The 19,003-nt window shown below is 32.8% G+C and overlaps 1 protein-coding gene across 10 annotated transcripts; it reads left to right on the top strand.

Annotated features, from left to right (window-relative positions):
• Nucleotides 1-136: 136 nt before the first annotated feature.
• LOC120286382 (preprotein translocase subunit SECY, chloroplastic-like) lies at nt 137-13,761 on the top strand. 10 transcript variants are annotated; one of them, XR_005552276.1, is made up of 10 exons: nt 137-242; nt 408-562; nt 1,532-1,655; nt 2,795-2,875; nt 3,012-3,092; nt 3,281-3,444; nt 10,556-10,668; nt 11,511-11,616; nt 12,785-12,908; nt 13,536-13,553. XR_005552276.1 is itself a non-coding variant. In XM_039315937.1 (8 exons), the coding sequence occupies exons 2-8, from the start codon at nt 512-514 to the stop codon at nt 13,568-13,570; spliced, it is 660 nt and encodes a 219-aa protein (XP_039171871.1). In that variant the 5' UTR covers nt 137-242; nt 408-511; the 3' UTR covers nt 13,571-13,761. The 10 variants fall into 10 exon arrangements, 4 of the variants coding, with proteins under 4 accessions (XP_039171871.1, XP_039171872.1, XP_039171874.1 ...); XR_005552274.1 differs by lacking the exons at nt 12,785-12,908; nt 13,536-13,553 and adding exons at nt 11,786-11,921; nt 12,464-12,718 and having other exon boundaries at nt 11,511-11,691; XR_005552277.1 differs by lacking the exons at nt 12,785-12,908; nt 13,536-13,553 and adding an exon at nt 12,464-12,718.
• The last annotated feature ends 5,242 nt before the right edge of the window (nt 13,762-19,003 follow it).

The following is a 19,003-nucleotide window of genomic DNA, read 5'->3' as shown; positions in this document are numbered from 1 at the left end:
GATCATCTGTCCTGTTAGTCCTTGATATTGTATATGTTCGGCTAAGTGATCATCATAAATTCTAGGATGTTTTCATATTATGATAGGATTAAGAGAAAGAAATGTACCGATCGTGTTCCATAACAAAAATTTTCAGGAAGCAGAAAGGAAAATTCTTCTCAACTATGCCTCAAGATACACCAGCAGAAGTGGGGGCCTTCAAAAATCTGCCAGGCTATTGGCAAAGTACTCTACCTTGGAAGGTGGATGTGTGGGTTATGTTGCCATCATTTTATCCTCTGTCCTCTTAGTCCTTGGTATCGTATATGTTCAGCTAGGTGATCATCATAAATTCTAGGGTGTTACCATATTATGATAGGATTAAGGGAAGAAATGTACTTGACATGCTCCGTAACAAAAATTTTCAGGAAGCCGGAAGGAAAATTCCCCTCAATTATGCCTCAAGATATACCAGCAGAAGTTGATGCCTTCAAAAATCTGCTAATTTACCCTTCAGGGTCATTATCTGGAGATGCTATTCATTTCCGGGTGTAGTAAGACTGTAGCAGACTGGAGTAATAAGGTTCTAAACATGATTGCAAACTACCTTTTTCCATAAGGCTTCATAGTCTGTCTTAGTAATTCATGGATCTCTTATACATGTGCTAGTTGTGATCTGGCTGAGTTCCTTGTTTCTTTATTTTCTTCTGTTTTGCGCCTAACTTTATGTGAAGTGCGGTGGTCTATTTGATGTATTGATGAGCCTATGCAGTTTTCAGTTTTCTCCTTTTCCATTTCCTGTCTATGAAATGGATGGATTTTATGAAAAATCTTACACTTGTCAGTAGACCATGGGTGAACATACGTTGCTCTTACCCATCTTTATGCATCCTCCTCTTGTTGCCTCTTCTTCTGAGTTATGTTCAGTGCCGCTTGCAAGTGACTTTTAATGAGCTAAGTACCTGGGGGGATAATCTAAATGCAATTTAAGTACCTCATTTTGTCCGTCTATCCTGGAATAGCATGAAGGGATAATTTAGGCTTCCTGGCCAATTATATCAGCACTTCTCTTTTTTTTTTTTTTTGGTAAGGTAAGAATATATTGAGCTTTAACCAAAACTTTACAAGACAGCCGGTACCAGAAACTTGCACTCAGAGTGACAGGGTCAGACCGAGTGGAAGGGTGCCGACAAAACAGTGGCCCTGATTAACATAGTTTGTGATCTGTAGATCCAAAATATTTTATAGAATGATATTGCATTGTGAGGAGCACAGCAAGAGCTCGAACATAGACAATTATTTTGAAAGATACCAGATATCGTAGCTCATGTATATGGTTCAAAGACTGTTTGCCAACCCAGGAAACTACTTTTTGATGTCAACATTTATGTGCTATAGGTAGTACATTGTACAAAGTTGTACCTACATCGGTGTACTGCTTGCAGATATGCAATTGTTGTCCACCTTTTGGTTGGAATTGGAGTGAGCTTGCTAGCTTTAAATGTTGAACCAATTAGAGCTATATTTATCTGGTTCATTATTTCTGTCACAGGTGAATAGCTCTGGGGTGATGCCCATTGTATTTTCTACATCTTCATTGCCCCTCCCCAGGACTGTTGCACGCTTCATGGGCTTGGCTGCACTGAAGAAAGCTGCTGTCACTCTGAACCCCTGTGGTATGTTTATGTTCATATTTAATGAAGATTGTGATTAGTAAGAGAAATAGCAGATAACTGATTTCTTGAAACGCAAATAATAATATACTCTAAATATCATGAGAATTGTTCCTTCCTATGCTTTGATACATCACCTTCCATGTAGAAATGGTGGTCATGATCTCAGAGACCCATAATTTCATCAATCATGGGAACAGAAAACATCTAAGATGGAGATGTTCTAATAGAATTATTATTGCCTTTTTTACAGAAGGATGTGATGAAACACCTGATTATTTATTTGAATTGAAGTATCTTTTGAATTTATTTACCTAGTATGGTTCTGCTTTCAGACATGCATATAATTTAGAAGCGGCTGTGGGAAGTTTGATTTGTCAAATCAATTTTAGCATATTTTGTGGCATCACAAGTTATTTGTTACTAAAGTAAAATTTATGAAATAGGTTTTGGGTGTGTCACCTCATTAAGACTTCAACATTTAAAAGGTAGTATACCTCGAGAGTGAACTTCTTTTGGTATCATCTTGTTTGTAAATGTTTATTGCCCTCTGTTTATTGCCCTTGGACTTTGCATGGCTTACCTGTATTGAATTTAAAACCACATGTAAATTCACTTGCAGTTGCAATGAACTGCCATTCTTCACTAATGCATTAAAGTTGAGCTTTGCACGTGGCAATATCTCATTGAGATCGGTGTCAAATCCTGCACTGTAGATGCGTGTAAGTTTTGATTGACAATTTTTATACTTGGGTTCCACTCAATGCAATTTTTGCTTCAGATTAAATGCTCGCGTTTTTCATTTTACATGTGAGAGATCTTGGCAATCATCTTTTTCTTTTCAATCATAGTCTGCTTTTTTAATCTGAGTATCCATTGCATTAGCAAATTGATGTTTGTATATCGTGTTTGTTTCACCTCAAGAAAATCTGCCTCTGCTACCAGGTTCCAAAGTAACATATGTTGAAACTTCTATTCGTGCGTGATACTTTATAATCATGCTTGAGTGGAAACTTCTCTGCTCTTAGTGTAGGAAAGTAGATAATTTGTTTAGCTCAAGGCATATGCTGATGGTGGACTGTTCAGTTTTTTCTCATTTTGGACATGTGATGTGGTCTAATAGTGATAAATAACTATTGTAGGTTCTCTATACCTTCCAACCAACATACTATTAATATCCCGTCTCACCTCAAGAAAATCTCTCTCTGCTACCAGGTTCCAAAGTAACATATGTTGAAACTTCTATTTGTGCGTGATACTTTCTAGTCATGCTTGAGTGGAAACTTCTCTGCTCTACTGTAGGAAAGTGAAAACTTTGTTTAGCTCAAGGCATATGCTGATGGTGGACTGTTATTGTAGGTTCTCTATACCTTCCAACCAACATACTATTAATATCCCGTCTCGCCTCAAGAAAATCTCTCTCTGCTACCAGGTTCCAAAGTAACATATGTTGAAACTTCTATTTGTGCGTGATACTTTCTAATCATGCTTGAGTGGAAACTTCTCTGCTCTACTGTAGGAAAGTGAGAACTTTGTTTAGCTCAAGGCATATGCTGATGGTGGACTGTTATGTTTTTTCTTATTTTGGACATGTGATGTGGTCTAATAGTGATAAATAACTATTGTAGGTTCTCTATACCTTCTGACCAACATACTATTAATAGCCTTCCTCAACTACTACTACACTTTCCTACACTTGGGCCCTGATGATATGAGTGAACAGCTGAAACGCCAAGGAGTATCAATACCCCTTGTTCAACTGGGTAAAACTACAGCGGCATTCATGAAAACGGTATTTTTCCCGTAATTAAAAATTGCTATATTTTTTTATTCCGGTGTTTTGGTAGGAATTCCTCTTGTTTATATGCCATTTATTTCATATCTGAGGAGAAGGCATTTCATTTGGTGTTTTCTTGAATGTGTCCTGGCTAGTGGGACAAGGGCATTGTGGTTTTCTTGCCTTGAATTTGTCAATACTTGACCTTTTCCCTGAGGTTAAACGTAATGACCTGTATATTTCTTGAGAAATAATCTTTTAAGAAGTTGAACCACCTTTTTACCAAATTTGTTAGCAAACCAATGCCTCTTTATTTCATGGGTATTTTCACTTCTGTTACTTTCAGATCCTACTCTCTCTCTCTCTCTCTCTCTGAGTTATTACACTCTACTAAGCCCAAGATTTCCCAGCCTCTTTGGTCTTCACCTGATCTGTTCTATCGTTCCATGTTGAGAAATTTGCACATATTTTAGCAGAGATCTGCACATATTTTCTTGCCTGGAATTTGTCAATGCTTGACTTTTCCCTTAAGGGTTAAGCATAATTACCTGTATATGTCTTGAGAGTTAATTTTTTAAGTAGTTGAACCGCCTTTTTACCAAATTTGTTAGCAAACCAATGCCTCTTTATTTCGTGGATATTTTCACTTCTGTTACTTTCGGATCCTACTCTCTATCTCTCTCTGAGTCATTACACTCTACTAAGTCCAAGATTTCCCAGCTTCTTTGGTCTTCACATGATCTGTTCTATCGTTTCATGTTGAGAAATCTGCACATATTTTAGCAGAAATCTCTCTGTTTTAAAGAATTGCGAGTCTTTTGTGTTGTCCTTTTCAAAAACTAGCTTCTGGATTATAACTTCTCTGTTTAGGAGAAACTGGATTTAAAGTTTGTTATTGAAGCAAGTTTTTTAATCTCTTTCTCAAATGCTCTATGGCAATAAGTTATCAAACATCTCTCTCTCTTTTGAAAAAAAGTTAAAAACTTTTTTTCTCCATTTGAATTTTAATCTTTTTTCTTAAAGTTCTTTGTGAAAGAGATTCCCTAATATTTCTCTGTTTTAAAGAATTTTAATTCTATTGTTGTCCTTCTCTAAATATTGGCTTTTTGATTATATATATATATATATATATATATATATATATATATTATTTTGTCGAAGATTAACCAGATTTGAAGTATTCCAGCCAAGTGGTTTCAAAATGGTGCAAATGAGTCACAGCCTTTGGAATTTATTTCTCAATAGACTTTGAGTTGTAAGTTTTTAAATCCCTCCTTTGTGCAAAAATAACTTTTGTTTTCTCCTTTTGAAATTTAATTTTTTTCTTAAAGTTCTTTGTTCAAGAGGTTCCATAATCTCTCTCTGTTTTAAAGACTTTCAATTCTCTTGTTGTCCTTTGTAAATATTAGCTTTCTGATTATATCTGATTCTGTCAAAGAGTAACTGGATTTAAAGTATTGCATCAAAGTCATTTCAAAATGGTGCAAATGATTGCAATTTTCTACCTTACTCTGATTTGTACGATACCTATTATTTTTCAAACATCGGGAGTTCAAATTTGCCTTGTAAAAACGTCATGCATTTTATGAGCACTTTTGGAATATCCCTGTCATAAAAAAAGTTGACTTTTATTTCTCCTTTTGAATATATCTCTCTTTTTTTAAAGTTCTACTGATATGGTAAATCTCTCCGTTTTAAAGAATTGCGAGTCCTTTGTTTGCTCCTTTCTAAATATTAGCTTCTTGATTTTAAGTTCTTTGTAGTGTTTTAAAAGCAAGTTTTTGAATCTATTTCTGGAAAGCTCTATGGCATTAAGTTATAAGATATCTCTGTTTTGCAAAAACAAAAGTAATTTTTTCCCCTCTTGAATTTTAATCTTTTTTCTTAAAGATCTTTGTGGAAGAGATTCTGTAAAATTTCTCCGTTTTAAAGATTCTATTGTTGTCCTTTCTAAATATTAGCTTCTTGATTATATATATTTTATTCTGTCAAAGGGTAATTAAATTTAAAATATTTTGTGAAAGTCGTTTCAGATTGGTGCAAATGAGTCACAAGTTTTATAATCTATTTCTCAATAGACTTTATAAGCATTATGTTTTTAAATCCCTCCTTTGTGCCAAAAAAAAAAAAAAAAATTGTTTTTTGCTTTTGAATTTTAATCTTTTTCCTAAAAGGTTGTTTGTTAAAAAGATTCCGCAATATCTCTGTTTTAAAGAATTTCAGTTCTACTGTTGTCCTTTCTAAATATTAGCTTCTTGATTGTATCTATTTTTGTCAAAGAGTAACTGTATTTAAAGTTTTCTGTCAAAGACGTTTTAAATGGTGCAAATGATTGCAATTTTCTACCTTACTCTGATTTGTACGAGACCCATTATTTTTCAAACATCGGGAGTTCACATTTTCTTTCAAAAAATGTCATGCATTTTATGAGCAGTTTTCCAGTATCTCTTTTTCGCCAAAAAAGTCAGAACTTTTATTTCTCCTTTTGAAAATTTCTCTCTTTTAAAAAGTTCTACACATATCGTAAAATCTCTTTGTTTTAAAGAATTGTGAGTCTTTTGTTTGTCCTTTCTAAATACTAGCTTCTTGATTATAAGTTCTCTGTCAAAGAGAAAACTGGATTTAAAGTTTGTTAGCAAAGCAAGTTTTTGAATCTATTTCTCGAATGCTCTGTGGCAGTAAGTTATCAAATATCTCTATTTTCGCGAAATAAGTTAAGACTTTTTTTTCTCCTTTTGAATTTTAATCTTTTTTCTTAAAGTTCTTTGTGAAAAAGATTCCGTAATATTTCTCTGTTTTAAAGAATTTTAATTCTATTGTCCTTTCTAAATATGAGCTTCTTGATTATATATGTATGTATATTACTTTGTCAAAGAGTAGCCATATTTAAAATATTCTGTCAAAGTTGTTTTAAATGGTGCAAATGAGCTGCAACCTTTAGAATCTATTTCTCAATAGAATTTATGAGTAGTAAGTTTTTAAATCACTCCTTTGTGCCAAAAAAACTTTTGTTTTCTCCTTTTGAATTTTAATCTTTTCTTCTTGAAGTTCTTTGTTCAAGAGATTCTGTAATATCTCTCTGTTTTAAAGAATTTCAATTTTATTGGTGTCCTTTCTAAATATTAGCCTCCTGATTATATGTATATATCTATATATATATATATTTTTTTTTTTTTGAGTCAAAGAGTAACCAGATTTAGAGTCTTCCTTCAAGGTTGTTTCAAAGTGGCGCAAATGATTGCAATTTTCTACCTTACTCTGATTTTTGTGAGACCTATTATTTTTCAAACATCGGGAGTTCAAATTTGCTATGAAAAACCGTCATGCATATTTGTGGGTAGTTTTCCAATATTTCTTTTTTGCCAACAAGTTCTCCTTTTTAAAAGTTCTACAAATATAGTATAATCTGTCTGTTTTAAAGAATTGCGAGTCTTTTGTTTTGCCCTTTCTGAATATTAGCTTCTTGATTCTAAGTTTTCCATCAAAGAGTAACTGGATTTAAAGTTTGTTATCAAAGCAAGTTTTTGAATCTATTTCTCAAAAGCTCTATGGCAGTAAGTTATCAAATATCTGTTTTTTTTTGTGAAAAACTTAAAACTTGTGTTTTCTCCTTTTCAGTTCTATTTCTTAAAAGTTTGATATTGAAGAGATTTCATAATATCTCCAGCTATTTCAATGAATTGTGAGACTTGTTTTTTCTTTTTCCGAAATATTAATTTCTTGAATTTAAGTTTTATGTCGGAGAGTACCCGGATTAAAGTTCTACGTCAAACATTTTGTTCCTTACTCTGTTTTGTACAAGAAGTATTATTTTGAAATGATAACGGGAGTTGAAAGTTCTGCAGATATCTATGAGTAGTTTTCCAATATTTCTTTTTCACCAAAAAAGTTGAAACTTTTACTTCTCCTTTTAAAAAGTTCTATAGATATCGTAAAATCTCTCTGTTTTAAAGAATTGCGAGTTTTTTGCTTTGTCCCTTCTGAATCTTAGCTTCTTGATTTTAAGTTTTCTATCGAAGAGTGACTGGATTTAAAGTTTGTTATCAAAGCAAGTTTTTGAATCTATCTCAAAAGCTCTATAGCAGTGAGTTATCAAATATCTCTTTTTGTGAAAAAGTTAAACTTTTGTTTTCTCCTTTTCAGTTCTATTTCTTAAAATTTCGTTATTGAAGACATTTCATAATATCTCGAGCTATTTCAATGAATTGTGAGGCTTTTTTCTTTTCTTTTCCTTTTGAAATATTAATTCCTTGAAGTTAAGTTTTCTGTCACAGAGTACATGGATTAAAGTTCTACGTCAAACATTTTGTTCCTTACTCTGTTTTGTACAAGAAGTATTATTTTGAAATAATAAAGGGAGTTGAAAGTTGATTTTAAATAATGTCATGCATTTTTATGACAAGTTTGTCAAATCTATTTCTCAATAGCCTTTCAGCAGTAAGTTTTCAAGTATCGCCTTTTTGCCTAAACAGTTAAACTTTTGTTTTCACCTTTTGAATATTTATTTGTAATTCAAAAATTTTTGTTAAAGAGATTTTATAGTATTTCTCTTTGTTTTCAAGTACTGTTAGACTTTTTTGTGTTGTCTTTTTAATTTTAACTTCTTGATTTTAAAATTTTGTCAAGGACTAGCCAGATTCAATGTTTTCTGAAAGTCACGTCCAAAGATCGTAAATGATGGCAATTTTCTTCCTGTTTTGTACAGGACGTATTATTATAGAAAACATACATTGGGAGTTCAACTTTGCTTAAAAAATAACTTATTGCGAATTTATCACAAGTTTTTCAAATCTATTTTTTAATAGCTTTATCAGCAGTATGTTCTTAAGTATCTCTTTTTTGCCAAAACAGTCAAAACTTTTGTTTTCTTCTTTTGAATTTTATTTCAGAAGTTCTTTGTTAAAGAGATAATCTCTCTGTTCCTTTCTAAATGTTAACTTCTTGTTTTTAAGTTTCTGTTAAAGAGTCACTAGATTTAAAGTTTTCCTTTTGAGACATTTCAAAATGTTGCAAAAGATGTCAATTTTCTTCCTTCCTCTTTTTTATACAAGACCTTTTATTTTTAAATAACATTGAGAGTTTTAAATTACTTTTAAGGAATGTCATGCATATTGTTATTGGAGAATCATGAGACTACTGTGGTTTTGTCCTTTCTAAACATTAACTTCTTCTTGCTTTCAAGATTTTTGTCAAAGAGAAACTGGATTTATGTTGAAGTCAGTTTCCAAATGTCATGATAGTAATTTTGTTCCTTTTTCAAACAACATCGAGAGTTCAAACAAGCTGCTGTCATATATATTTATCACAATTTTGTCTAATCTATTATGCAATAGCTTTATGAGCAGCAGTCTTACAAATATCTCTTTTTTGACAAAAAAAATTCAATACTTTTGTTTGTCTTTTTTCATATTTATCTGTTCTGCAAAAGTTCTCTGTTAAAGAGGATACATAAATATCTCTCCATTTTAAATGTACTGTGAAGCTTTTGTTTTGTCCTCTCTAAATATTGACTTCTTGATTTTTAAGTATTCTGTCAAAGAGTGATCGACTCAAATGTTGCAAATGGTGGCAATTTTCTTCCTTACTCTATTTCGTACTAGTCCTACTATTTTCAAATAACATTGGCGATTGTGCTTAGCTTTCGAGGAACCTCATGCATATTGATAGATACTTTCACAAGATTGTTAAATGAATTTCTGAATAGCTTTGTGAGCAATAAGTTGTCATAGATCTCTTTTTTACCAAAAAAGGTGAACTTTTGTTTTCTCCTTTTCAATATTATCTCTTTTGTGAATGTTCTTTGTTAAAGAGATTTGATAAAATCTCTCTGATTTAAAGAATTGGGAGACTTTTGTTTTGTCATTTCCTTCTTGATTTTAAGTAATCTTTCAAAGAACTACCCAAATTTGAAGTTCTCCGTCAAAGCCATTTCCATATGTTGCAAATGATGGTAATATATTTTTTTGAATCTTTTTTGTACGAGACCTACTATTTTTAAAGAACATTGGGAGTTTAGATTTGCTTTTAAAGAACGTCATGCATAATATTTTAGACCATATCACAAGTTTCTGAATGTATTACTGTGAGTTTTCAAATATGTGTGTTTTTTGCCGAAAAAGTTAAATCTTTAGTTTTCACCTTTTGAATATTTGTTTGTATATATATATATATATATTAATTTGTGTTAAAGGGATTTTGTAACATCTCTCTGTTTTAAAGAATAGTGAGATTTTTGTTTTGTGCTTTCTAAATATTAGCTTCTTGATTTTATGTTCTATGGAAAAGTAACCGGATTTAAATTTTAACATTAAAGCCGTTTCCAAATGATGCAAATGATGACAATTTCCTACCTTTGTCTCTTTTGTTGCAGAATTATTTCCTTGATACAACATTGGGAGTTTGAGGGTGCTTTTAAAGAATGTCATGCATATTATGCAAGTAATTATCAATAGGTCTTAAGATGTGATTCTCAATAGTTTTGTAGGATTTTATCACTGGTGGTCATTTTTGAAATTATTGATAAATTGAGTCCAGTCATTGCTTCCTGTTTCAGAAAAGTCATCATGGTCAAGTTCCTTATTTTACTTTGTCCCTTAAATACTCCTCAGCTTTGAGGGCGCAGTTTTTGATTCTTTTGGAATAGATTCACATCATTTCTCTGCGCTGAACTCCAAATGGGAAAGTTCTTTAGGTTTGTTTTCTCCAATATCTGAGAGCTCCTTGAGCACAAGGAGGGAAAAAGACATCGTCTCATGGCGGGGAGTGGCTGGGTGAAACTTCTTACATTGCTTGTTGTTCATAGTTTGGCTGTCATTAGCTCAGATAACCAATTGACTAACAAACTCCCTTTCTGCAGCCACTGCAATTGAGGATGGTTACATTGTTTTTGGTTATTTCTTTAAAGGGCCATTGCCTTGGAAATTCCTGAAGTTGTTGGGATATTTGGCCCTATACCGACTAGGCATATATGGTCCCGTGGGAGGGTTAAATCGGGATGCTTTGCTGGAATTTGGATCAGTGTAGTCTGCTGAGCACTTTGGATTCTTTTTCTGGGGGAGGTATTGGTAGACTTAAGATTTGCTTCTTTGGTATGGTTCCCTTTGTGAATGCGCAAATTGTGTTTCAGCTTTTGGCACAAATATATTGGAAGTTGCAAGACCTGAAAGAAGGAGAAGGTGGAGCCGGAAGGAAGTTCTCCGGTATACTTGCTATGCTTCAGTCCAGTTTGCCATAGTACAGGCAAGCACTTAATTAACTGGCACACAAAATTATATTAACCATTGTCAAAGTGAAATTACAGCATGCAAAGAAGATTTGTGGCTTCTTTGGTTTTTGATTTTTGTTCCAGTCTATACTGCATGTTTGGATTTTCACTCACATTTCTCTTCTTTCTCAAATTTCTACAATTGTGTCAGATATAGTACATACTTGTGTGACCAGTTTTTTAAAAAGCGACTATAAATGAACTGAATGGAAGTATTTCTATTTGATATGTTTCCTGAGAGCCCTAATGGCGTGCCAACAATGATCTGGGCTTAGTGGGGTTTCATACATAACATAGCCATATACTTGGGAAAAGTCATTTAAAATGATCTTCTAGTTGATTGCCTACTAGTTTACTTGATGCAAATTCACTTCAGATGAAAATACTTTTTCTTGGTGATGAGTTTTCCTGGTAACACCTATCCCCATCTTATCTATATATGCCCGGCTATAGGCCAAGTACTCTACCTTTGTCCCTATGTTGAGGACTTAAGCACAGAGTGGACTCTTTCTTCTGTTTCAACATTAATGCTTGGCTTAGTATTTACAACATACAGTGGAGAGAGGATCTCTGACCTGAGTATTGGAAATGGCATTGCTGTTAATATTTGCAAGCACAATCTCCTACTTACCAGTATTCTTTGGTTGAACAAGCCCAAGCTAATCAGGATGACAACTATGTGAGGCATGTTGCCGTCATTTTATCCTCTGTTCTTCCAGTCCTTGGTGTTGTATATGTTTGGCTAAGTGATCATCATAAATTTCTAGGATTAAGAGAAAGAAATGCACTTAACATGTTCTGTAACAAAAATTTTCAGGAAGCAGAAAGGAAAATTCCCCTCAACTATGCCTCAAGATACACCTGCAGAAGCGGAGGCCTTCAAAAATCTGCCAGGCTATAGGCCAAGTACTCTACCTTGGAAGGTGGATGTGTGGGGCATGTTGCCATCATTTTATCCTCTGTCCCCTTAGTGCTTGGCATCGTATATGTTCGGCTAGGTGATCATTATAAATTCTAGGATTTTATCATATTATGATAGGATTAAGAGAGAGAAATATAACATGCTCCGTAACAAAAAATTTCATGAAGCAGAAAGGAAAATTCCCCTCAACTATGCCTCAAGATATGGAGGCCTTCAAAAATCTGCTTACTAACCCTTCAAGCTTGGTATCCGGGGATGCTATCCATTTCCAAGCATAATAAGACTGCAGCAGACTGGAGTAATAAGGTTCTAAATGTGATCGCAAAGTACCCTTTTCCATAAGGCTACATAGTCTGTCGTAGTAATTTAAGGATCCGTCTTACATGTGCTAGTCGTGATCTGGCTGAGTTCCTTGTTTCTCTATTTTCTTCTGTTTTGCGCCTAACTTTATGTGAAGTGCGGTGGTCTATTCTATGTATTGAGTCTAGTTTTCTGTTTCCTCGTTTCCATTTCCTTGTGGAGATTTGCTTTACTTCAATGAAATGGATGGATTGTATGACACATCTTACACTTTTCAGTAGACCATGGGTGAACATATATTGCTTTTACCCATCTTTATCCATTCTCCTCTTGTTGCCTCTTCTTGTAAGTTAGGTTAAAGTGTTGCTTGCAAGTGACTTTTAATGAGATAAGTACCTGGGGAGATAATCTAAATGCAATTTAAGTACCTCGTTTTGTCCATCTATCCTGGAGTAGCATGAGTGGATAATTTAGGCTTCTGGGCCAATCATTTCTGCACTTCTCTCTACGAGTTTAATATGCTGATTAACTTTGTCTGTAATCTGTAGAGCCAAAATATCCTACAGAATGATAGTGCATTGTGAGGAGCGCGGCAAGAGTTCAAACATAGCCAACCATTTTGAAGGATACCAGATACCATAGCTTGTGTATACATTTCAATAACTGTTTGCCAACCCAGGAAACTACTTTTTGATGTCAACTTTTATGTGCTATAGGTAGTACATTGTACAAAGTTGTACCTACATGAGTGTACTGCTTGCGGATATCGATTGTTATCCACCTTTTGGTTGGAATTGGAACGAGCTCACTCGCTTTAAATGTGGAACCAATTAGAGCTATATTTGTATGGTTCATTATTTCTGTCACAGGTGAATAGCTCTGGAGTGATGCCCATTTTATTTTCTACATCTTCATTGCCTCTCCCCAGAGCTGTTGCATGCTTCACGGTTTTAGCTGCACTGAAGAAAGCTGCTGTCGCTCTGAACCCAGGGGGTATGATTATGTTCATATTTAATGAAGATTATGATCAGTAAGAGAAATGGCTAATAACTGATTTGCTTAAAGCGCAAATAATAATATATTCTAAATATCATGAGAAGATTGTTGCTTCCTATGCTTGGATACATCAGCTTCCATGTAGAAATGTGGTCATGATCTCAGACCCATAATTTCATCAAACATGGGAACAGAAAACATCTATGATGATGGAGCTGTTGCTAATAGAATTATTATCACCTTTTTTAGTGAAGGATGTGATGAAACACCTGATTGTTATTTGAGCTGAAGTATCTTTTGAATTTGTTTACCTAGTATGGTTCTGCTTTCAGACATGCATAATAATTTAGAAACGGCTGTGGGAAGTTTGATTTGTCAAATCAATTTCAGCGTATTTTATGGCATCACAAGTTATTTGTTACTAAAATAAAATTTATGAAATTGGTTTTGGGTGTGTCACCTCATTAAGACTTCAACATTCAATAGGTGGTATACCTCGAGAGTGAACTTTTGTTGGTATCATCTTGTTTGTACCATCTAATGTTTATTGCCCTCAGTCATCCATGTTGACTTTACATGGCTTACCTGTATTGAATCTAAAGCCACATGTAAATTCTCTTGCAGTTGCAGTGAACTGCTATTCTTCACTAATGCATTAAAGTTAAGCTTTGCACATGGAATATCTCAATGAGATCAGTGCCAACTCCTGCACTATAGATGCATGTAAGGTTTGATTGACAATTTTTATACTTGGGGTCCACTCAATGCAATTTTTCCTGCAGATTAAATGCTCACGTTTTTCAATTTATATGTGAGAGATCTTGGCAATAATCCTTTTTCCTTTTTTTAATTACAGTCTGCTTTTGCTATCTAAGTATCCATCACATTAGCTAATTGATGTTTGTATATCCTGTTTGTTTCACCTCAAGAAAATCTCTCTGCTACCAGGTTCCAAAGTAACCTATGTTGAAACTTCTATTCATGGGTGATGCTTTCTAATCATGCTTGAGTGGAAACTTCTTTGCTCTTACTGTAGGAAAGTGGAAACTTTGTTTAGCTCGAGGCATATGCTGGTGGTGGGCTGTTCAGTTTTTTCTCATTTTGGACATGTGATGTGGTCTAATAGTGATAAATAACTATTGTAGGTTCTCTAGACCTTCCAACCAACATACTATTAATATCCTCTTTGTTTCACCTCAAGAAGATCTCTCTCTGCTACCAGGTTCCAAAGTAACATATGTTGAAACTTCTATTCGTATGTGATACTTTCTAATCATGCTTGAGTGGAAACTCCTCTGCTCGTACTGTAGGAAAGTGGAAACGTTGTTTAGCTCGAGGCATATGCTGATGGTGGGCTGTTCTATTTTTTCTCATTTTAGACATGTAACGTGGTTTGATAGTGATAAATAACTATTGTAGATTCTCTAGACCTTCCAACCAACATGCTATTGATAGCCTTCTTCAACTACTTCTACACTTCACTACAGTTGGGCCTTGATGATATGAGTGAACAGCTGAAATGCCAAGGAGTATCAATACCCCTTTTCAATTGGGTAAAATTACGGTCGCATTCATCAGAACGGTATTTTTCCCGTGATTGAAAATGGCAACATTTTTTTTATTCAGGTGTTTTGGTAGGAATTCCTCTGGTTTATATGCCACTTATTTATATTTGAGGAGAAAGGCATCTTTGGTGTTTCCTTGAACGTATCCTGCCTAGTGGGACAAGGGCATTGTGGTTTTCTTGCCTGGCATTTGTCAATGCTTAACCTTTTCCCTTAGGTCAAGCATAATTATCTGTATATGTCTTGAGAAATAATCTTTTAAGAAGTTGAACCACCTTTTTACCAAATTTGTTAGCAAACCAATGTCTCTTTATTTCATGGATATTTTCACTTCTGTTACTTTCGGATCCTAATCTCTCTCTCTCTCTCTCTCTCTCTGAGTTATTACACTCTACTAAGGTCAAGATTACCCAGCGTCATTTCATGTTGAGAAATCTGCACAGATTTTAGCAGTAGTCTTTTAATGTATCTCCATGCAATATCCTCTACTATTTGTTCGTTTAGAGTGTAGTATATTTATCTGGATTGGGTTTGAGTACCTTGCAATTTGTTCTTTCTCTCCTTTCTTAAAGTACTGGGAGACTCTTGTTTTTTCCTTTCTGGATGTTTAGTTCTTGATCAAATTTTCTGAGAAAGAGTCACTGGATATCTAGTGTTTCTATAAAGTGATTCAAAATGTTGCAAATGATGTCAATTTCCTTCCTTACTCTGTTAGTGCAAGACCTTTTATCTTAAATACAACATCAAGAGTTTTAAACTGCTTTGAATGTCATGCATATTGTTATTTAAGAATTCTGAGACTCTTGTTTTGTCCTTTCTAAACATTAACTTCTTGAATTTAAGTCTTCTGTCAAAGAGTAACCGGATTTAAAGTTATACATCAAAGTCAGTTTCCAAATGTTGCAGATCTTTGCAATTTTGCTCCCTTTCAAACAATATTGAGAGTTTAAATGTGCTTTTAAAAGATGTCATGTATATTTATCACAAGTTTGTCTAATCTATTACTCAATAGCTTTATGAGCAGCGAGTTTTCCAATATTTTTTTTTTGTCCCTGTAAAAGAAGTGTTGAACGTTTTTTTTATCCTTTTCCATATTTATCTGTTCTTTGAAAGTTCTTTGTTAAAGAGAATTATCTCTTATTGTTTAAAAGTGCTGTGAGGCTTTCCTCTCTAAATATTAGTTTCTTAATTTTAAGTTTTCCGTGAAAGAGTAATAGATTAAGAGTTTTCCACCAAAGCTGTTTTCAAACGTTGCAAATGGTGGCAATTTTCTTTTTTCCTCTATATTGTACTAAACCTATTGTTTTAAAACAGCATTGGGAGTTCTACTTAGCTTTTATAGAATCTTATGCATATTGTTAGATTATGTCACAAGATTGTCGAATCTATTTTTCAATAAATTTGTGCACAGTAAGTAATCATATATCTCCTAGTTTTCAATATGTCTGTTTTTTTCTTCTTCTTTTTTTTTTTTTCCTGATTTAAAGGATTGTATGACTTTTGTTTTGTCATTTCTAAATACGCTTCTTGATTTTAAGTGACTACCCAGATTTTAAGTTCTCCATCACAGTCGTTTCCATGTGGTACAAGTGAAGGTAATTCTCCTTTATGAATTTGTACAACACCTACTATTTAAAACAACATTGGGAGTTTAGATTTGCTTTAAAAGAAAGTCAGGCATATTATTCTAATTTGTGTTAAGGAGATTTTGTAACATCTCACTCTGTTTTAAAGAATCGTTAGACTTTTGTTTTGTCCTTTTTAAGTATTAGCTTCTTGATTTTGTGTTTGTGGAAGAGTAACTGGATTTAAAGATTTTCGTTGAAGTTGTAATGATGCGAATGATGGGAATTTTCGAGAATTATATCTCTGAAACCGCATTGGGAGTTTTAATTTCCTTTTAAAGTATGTCATGCATATTTTTATATTATATCACAGGTTTGTCATATCTATCTCTCAATAGCTTTGAGTAACAAGGTTTCAAACATCTCTATTTTGCCAAAAAAAGTTTAAACTTTTGTTTTCTCTGTTTGAATCTTTTTTTTCAAAATTTCTTTGTTGAAGAGATCTCGTAATATCACTTTGTTTTAAAGTACTGTGGAGACTTTTGTCTTTTCATTTGTAAATTTTTAATTATTAATTTTAATTGTTTTATGAAAGAGTCGCTGAATTTAAAGTTTTTTTTTTCTAAATTCATTTTAAAATGTTGTAAATGATGGCAACTTTCTTCATTACTCATTTTTACAAGACCTATTTTCTTCAAATAACATTGGGAATTTTAAATTGCTTTTAAGTAACGTCATGCATATCATATCGATGTTTGTGGAACCTATTTTCAATAGCTTCATGAGCAGCAAATCTTGGATGATCATGATCATTATTTGTTCCAAAAGTTGTAACTTTTGTTTTCTCTTGTTCAATATTAATCTTGTTTTTTCAAAAGTTTGTTATCAAAGAGTTTTAGTAATATCTCCCTCTGTTTTAAATAATTATGAAGCTTTTGTTTTGTCCTATTTAAATTTTAACTTCTTGATTTAAAATTTTCTGTCAAAGAGTAACTCGATTTAAAGATTGATGTGTCAAAGTCAATTTTCAAATGTTGCAAATCATAGCTATTCTGTATATACTTCTTTACGTACAAGAACTTTTATTTTCAAACAAAATCGGGAGTTTATTTATTTTTTTTTTAAAGATGTCATGCATATTTTATCACCAGTTAGTCGAATCTATTACTCAATAGCTCTATGAGCAGTAAGTTTTAAAATACGTTTTTTTTGTCAAATGTTGAACTTTATTTGATCCTTTTCAATGTTTTTTACGAGTTCTTTGTTGGAGAGACTTGTTCAATATTAATCTTGCTTTTTCAAAAGTTTGTTATCAAAGAGTTTTAGTAATATCTCCCTTTGTTTTAAATAATTATGAAGCTTTTGTGTTGTCCTATTTAAATTTTAACTTCTTGATTTAAAATTTTTGTCAAAGAGTAACCCGATTTAAAGTTTGATACGTCAAAGTCAATTATCAAATGTTGCAAATCATAGCTATTCTGTATATACTCTTTTACGTACAAGAACTTTTATTTTCAAACAAAATCGGGAGTTTAAATTTGCTTTTTAAAAGATGTCATGCATATTTATCACTAGTTAGTCAAATCTATTACTCAATAGCTCTATGAGCAGTAAGTTTTCAAATACGTTTTTGTCAAAATGTTGAACTTTATTTGATCCTTCTCAATATTTTTCACTGAGTTCTTTGTTGGAGAGACTAGATAATATCTCTCTATTTTAAAATACTGTGAGACTTTGGCTTTGTTCTCTCTAAATTTAACTTCTTGATTATAGGTTTTCAGGCAAAGAGCAATCGAATTTAGAGTTTTCCATCAAAGTTGTTTTCAAATGTTGCAAAGATGGCAGTTTTCTTCCTTAGTCTATTTTGTACAAGTGCTATTATTTTGAAACAACACTAGGATGTTAACTTAGCTTTTAAAGAATGTTATGCAGATTGTTATGCAAATTATTTGTTAAATGTTGCAAAGGTGAACTTCTGTTTTCTCCTTTTCAATATTTATCTCTTTTTTAAAAGTTCTGCACCAAGGATATTTCACAAAACCTCTTTTTGTTTTAAAGATATGTGAAACTTTGTTTTGTCCTTTCTAAATACTAACTTCCTGATCTTAAGTTTTCTGTCAAAGGACTACCTAGATTTAAAGTTTTCTTGATTTATGTTTTGTGGAAGAGCAACTGGATTTAAAGTTTTTCATGAAAGTCGTTTCTAAATGATGCAAATGATGGCAATTTTTTCTACCTTACTCTGTTTTGTACAAGAATTATTGCTTAAGATGCGTTTTTAAAAAAGTCGAGCATATTATGTAAGATTTATCAATAGTTTTTGGTAGTAATTCTCATTAGTTTTGTGAGCAGTATGTTTCAAATATACATATATATATATATATATATATATATATATATATTTTCCTTTTTGTCACGAAATTTAACTTTTGTTTTATCCTTTTGGATGTTTATCTCTTTTTTAAAAGTTCTTTGTTTAAGAGATTTCTTAGTCTCCTTTTTCCAAATAATTGTGCGACTTTTGTCAAAGATTAACTAGATTTAAAGTTTTCTTTAAAAGTCAGTTTCCAAATATAGCAAAATGATGGCAATATCCTTTACTGCACTGTTTTGTGCAAGACCTATAATTTTCAAGAAATATTGGGAGGTTTAATTTGCTTTCAAAGAATGTCATTTATATTGTTTGATCATATTACAGGTTTGTTGAATCTATTTCTCAATAATTTTACGAGCAGTATGTTTTCAAATGTCTATTTTTTTGCCATAGAATTGGCACTTCTATTTTCTTCATTTGAATATTATCTATTTTTTTTTTTTTGTTAGAGAGATTTTATAGTGTCTCTCTCTGTTTTAAGGTATTGTGCGACGTTTGTTTTGTCCTTTCTAAATATTTACTTCTTGATTTTATCTGAAAGGATCACCGGATTTAAAGTTTTCCTTCAAAGTCATTCGAAAATGTTGC

The sequence above is a fragment of the Eucalyptus grandis genome, chromosome 6 (assembly GCF_016545825.1).
Source record: "Eucalyptus grandis isolate ANBG69807.140 chromosome 6, ASM1654582v1, whole genome shotgun sequence".
Taxonomy (NCBI): Eukaryota; Viridiplantae; Streptophyta; class Magnoliopsida; order Myrtales; family Myrtaceae; genus Eucalyptus; species Eucalyptus grandis.
The sequence above is the reverse complement of the archived record's forward strand: the minus strand, read 5'-3'. Positions and strand labels throughout refer to the sequence as shown.

Excerpts from the sequence above, each read along its gene's own strand:
- LOC120286382 (XM_039315937.1), top strand. The coding sequence starts at position 512 with ATGCTATTCATTTCCGGGTGTAGTAAGACTGTAGCAGACTGGAGTAAT. Across the intron at positions 1,656-2,794 it reads TGTCACTCTGAACCCCTGTG|GTTCTCTATACCTTCCAACC; the intron begins GTATGTTTATGT and ends TAACTATTGTAG. Across the intron at positions 3,093-3,280 it reads CTCTGCTACCAGGTTCCAAA|GTTCTCTATACCTTCTGACC; the intron begins GTAACATATGTT and ends TAACTATTGTAG.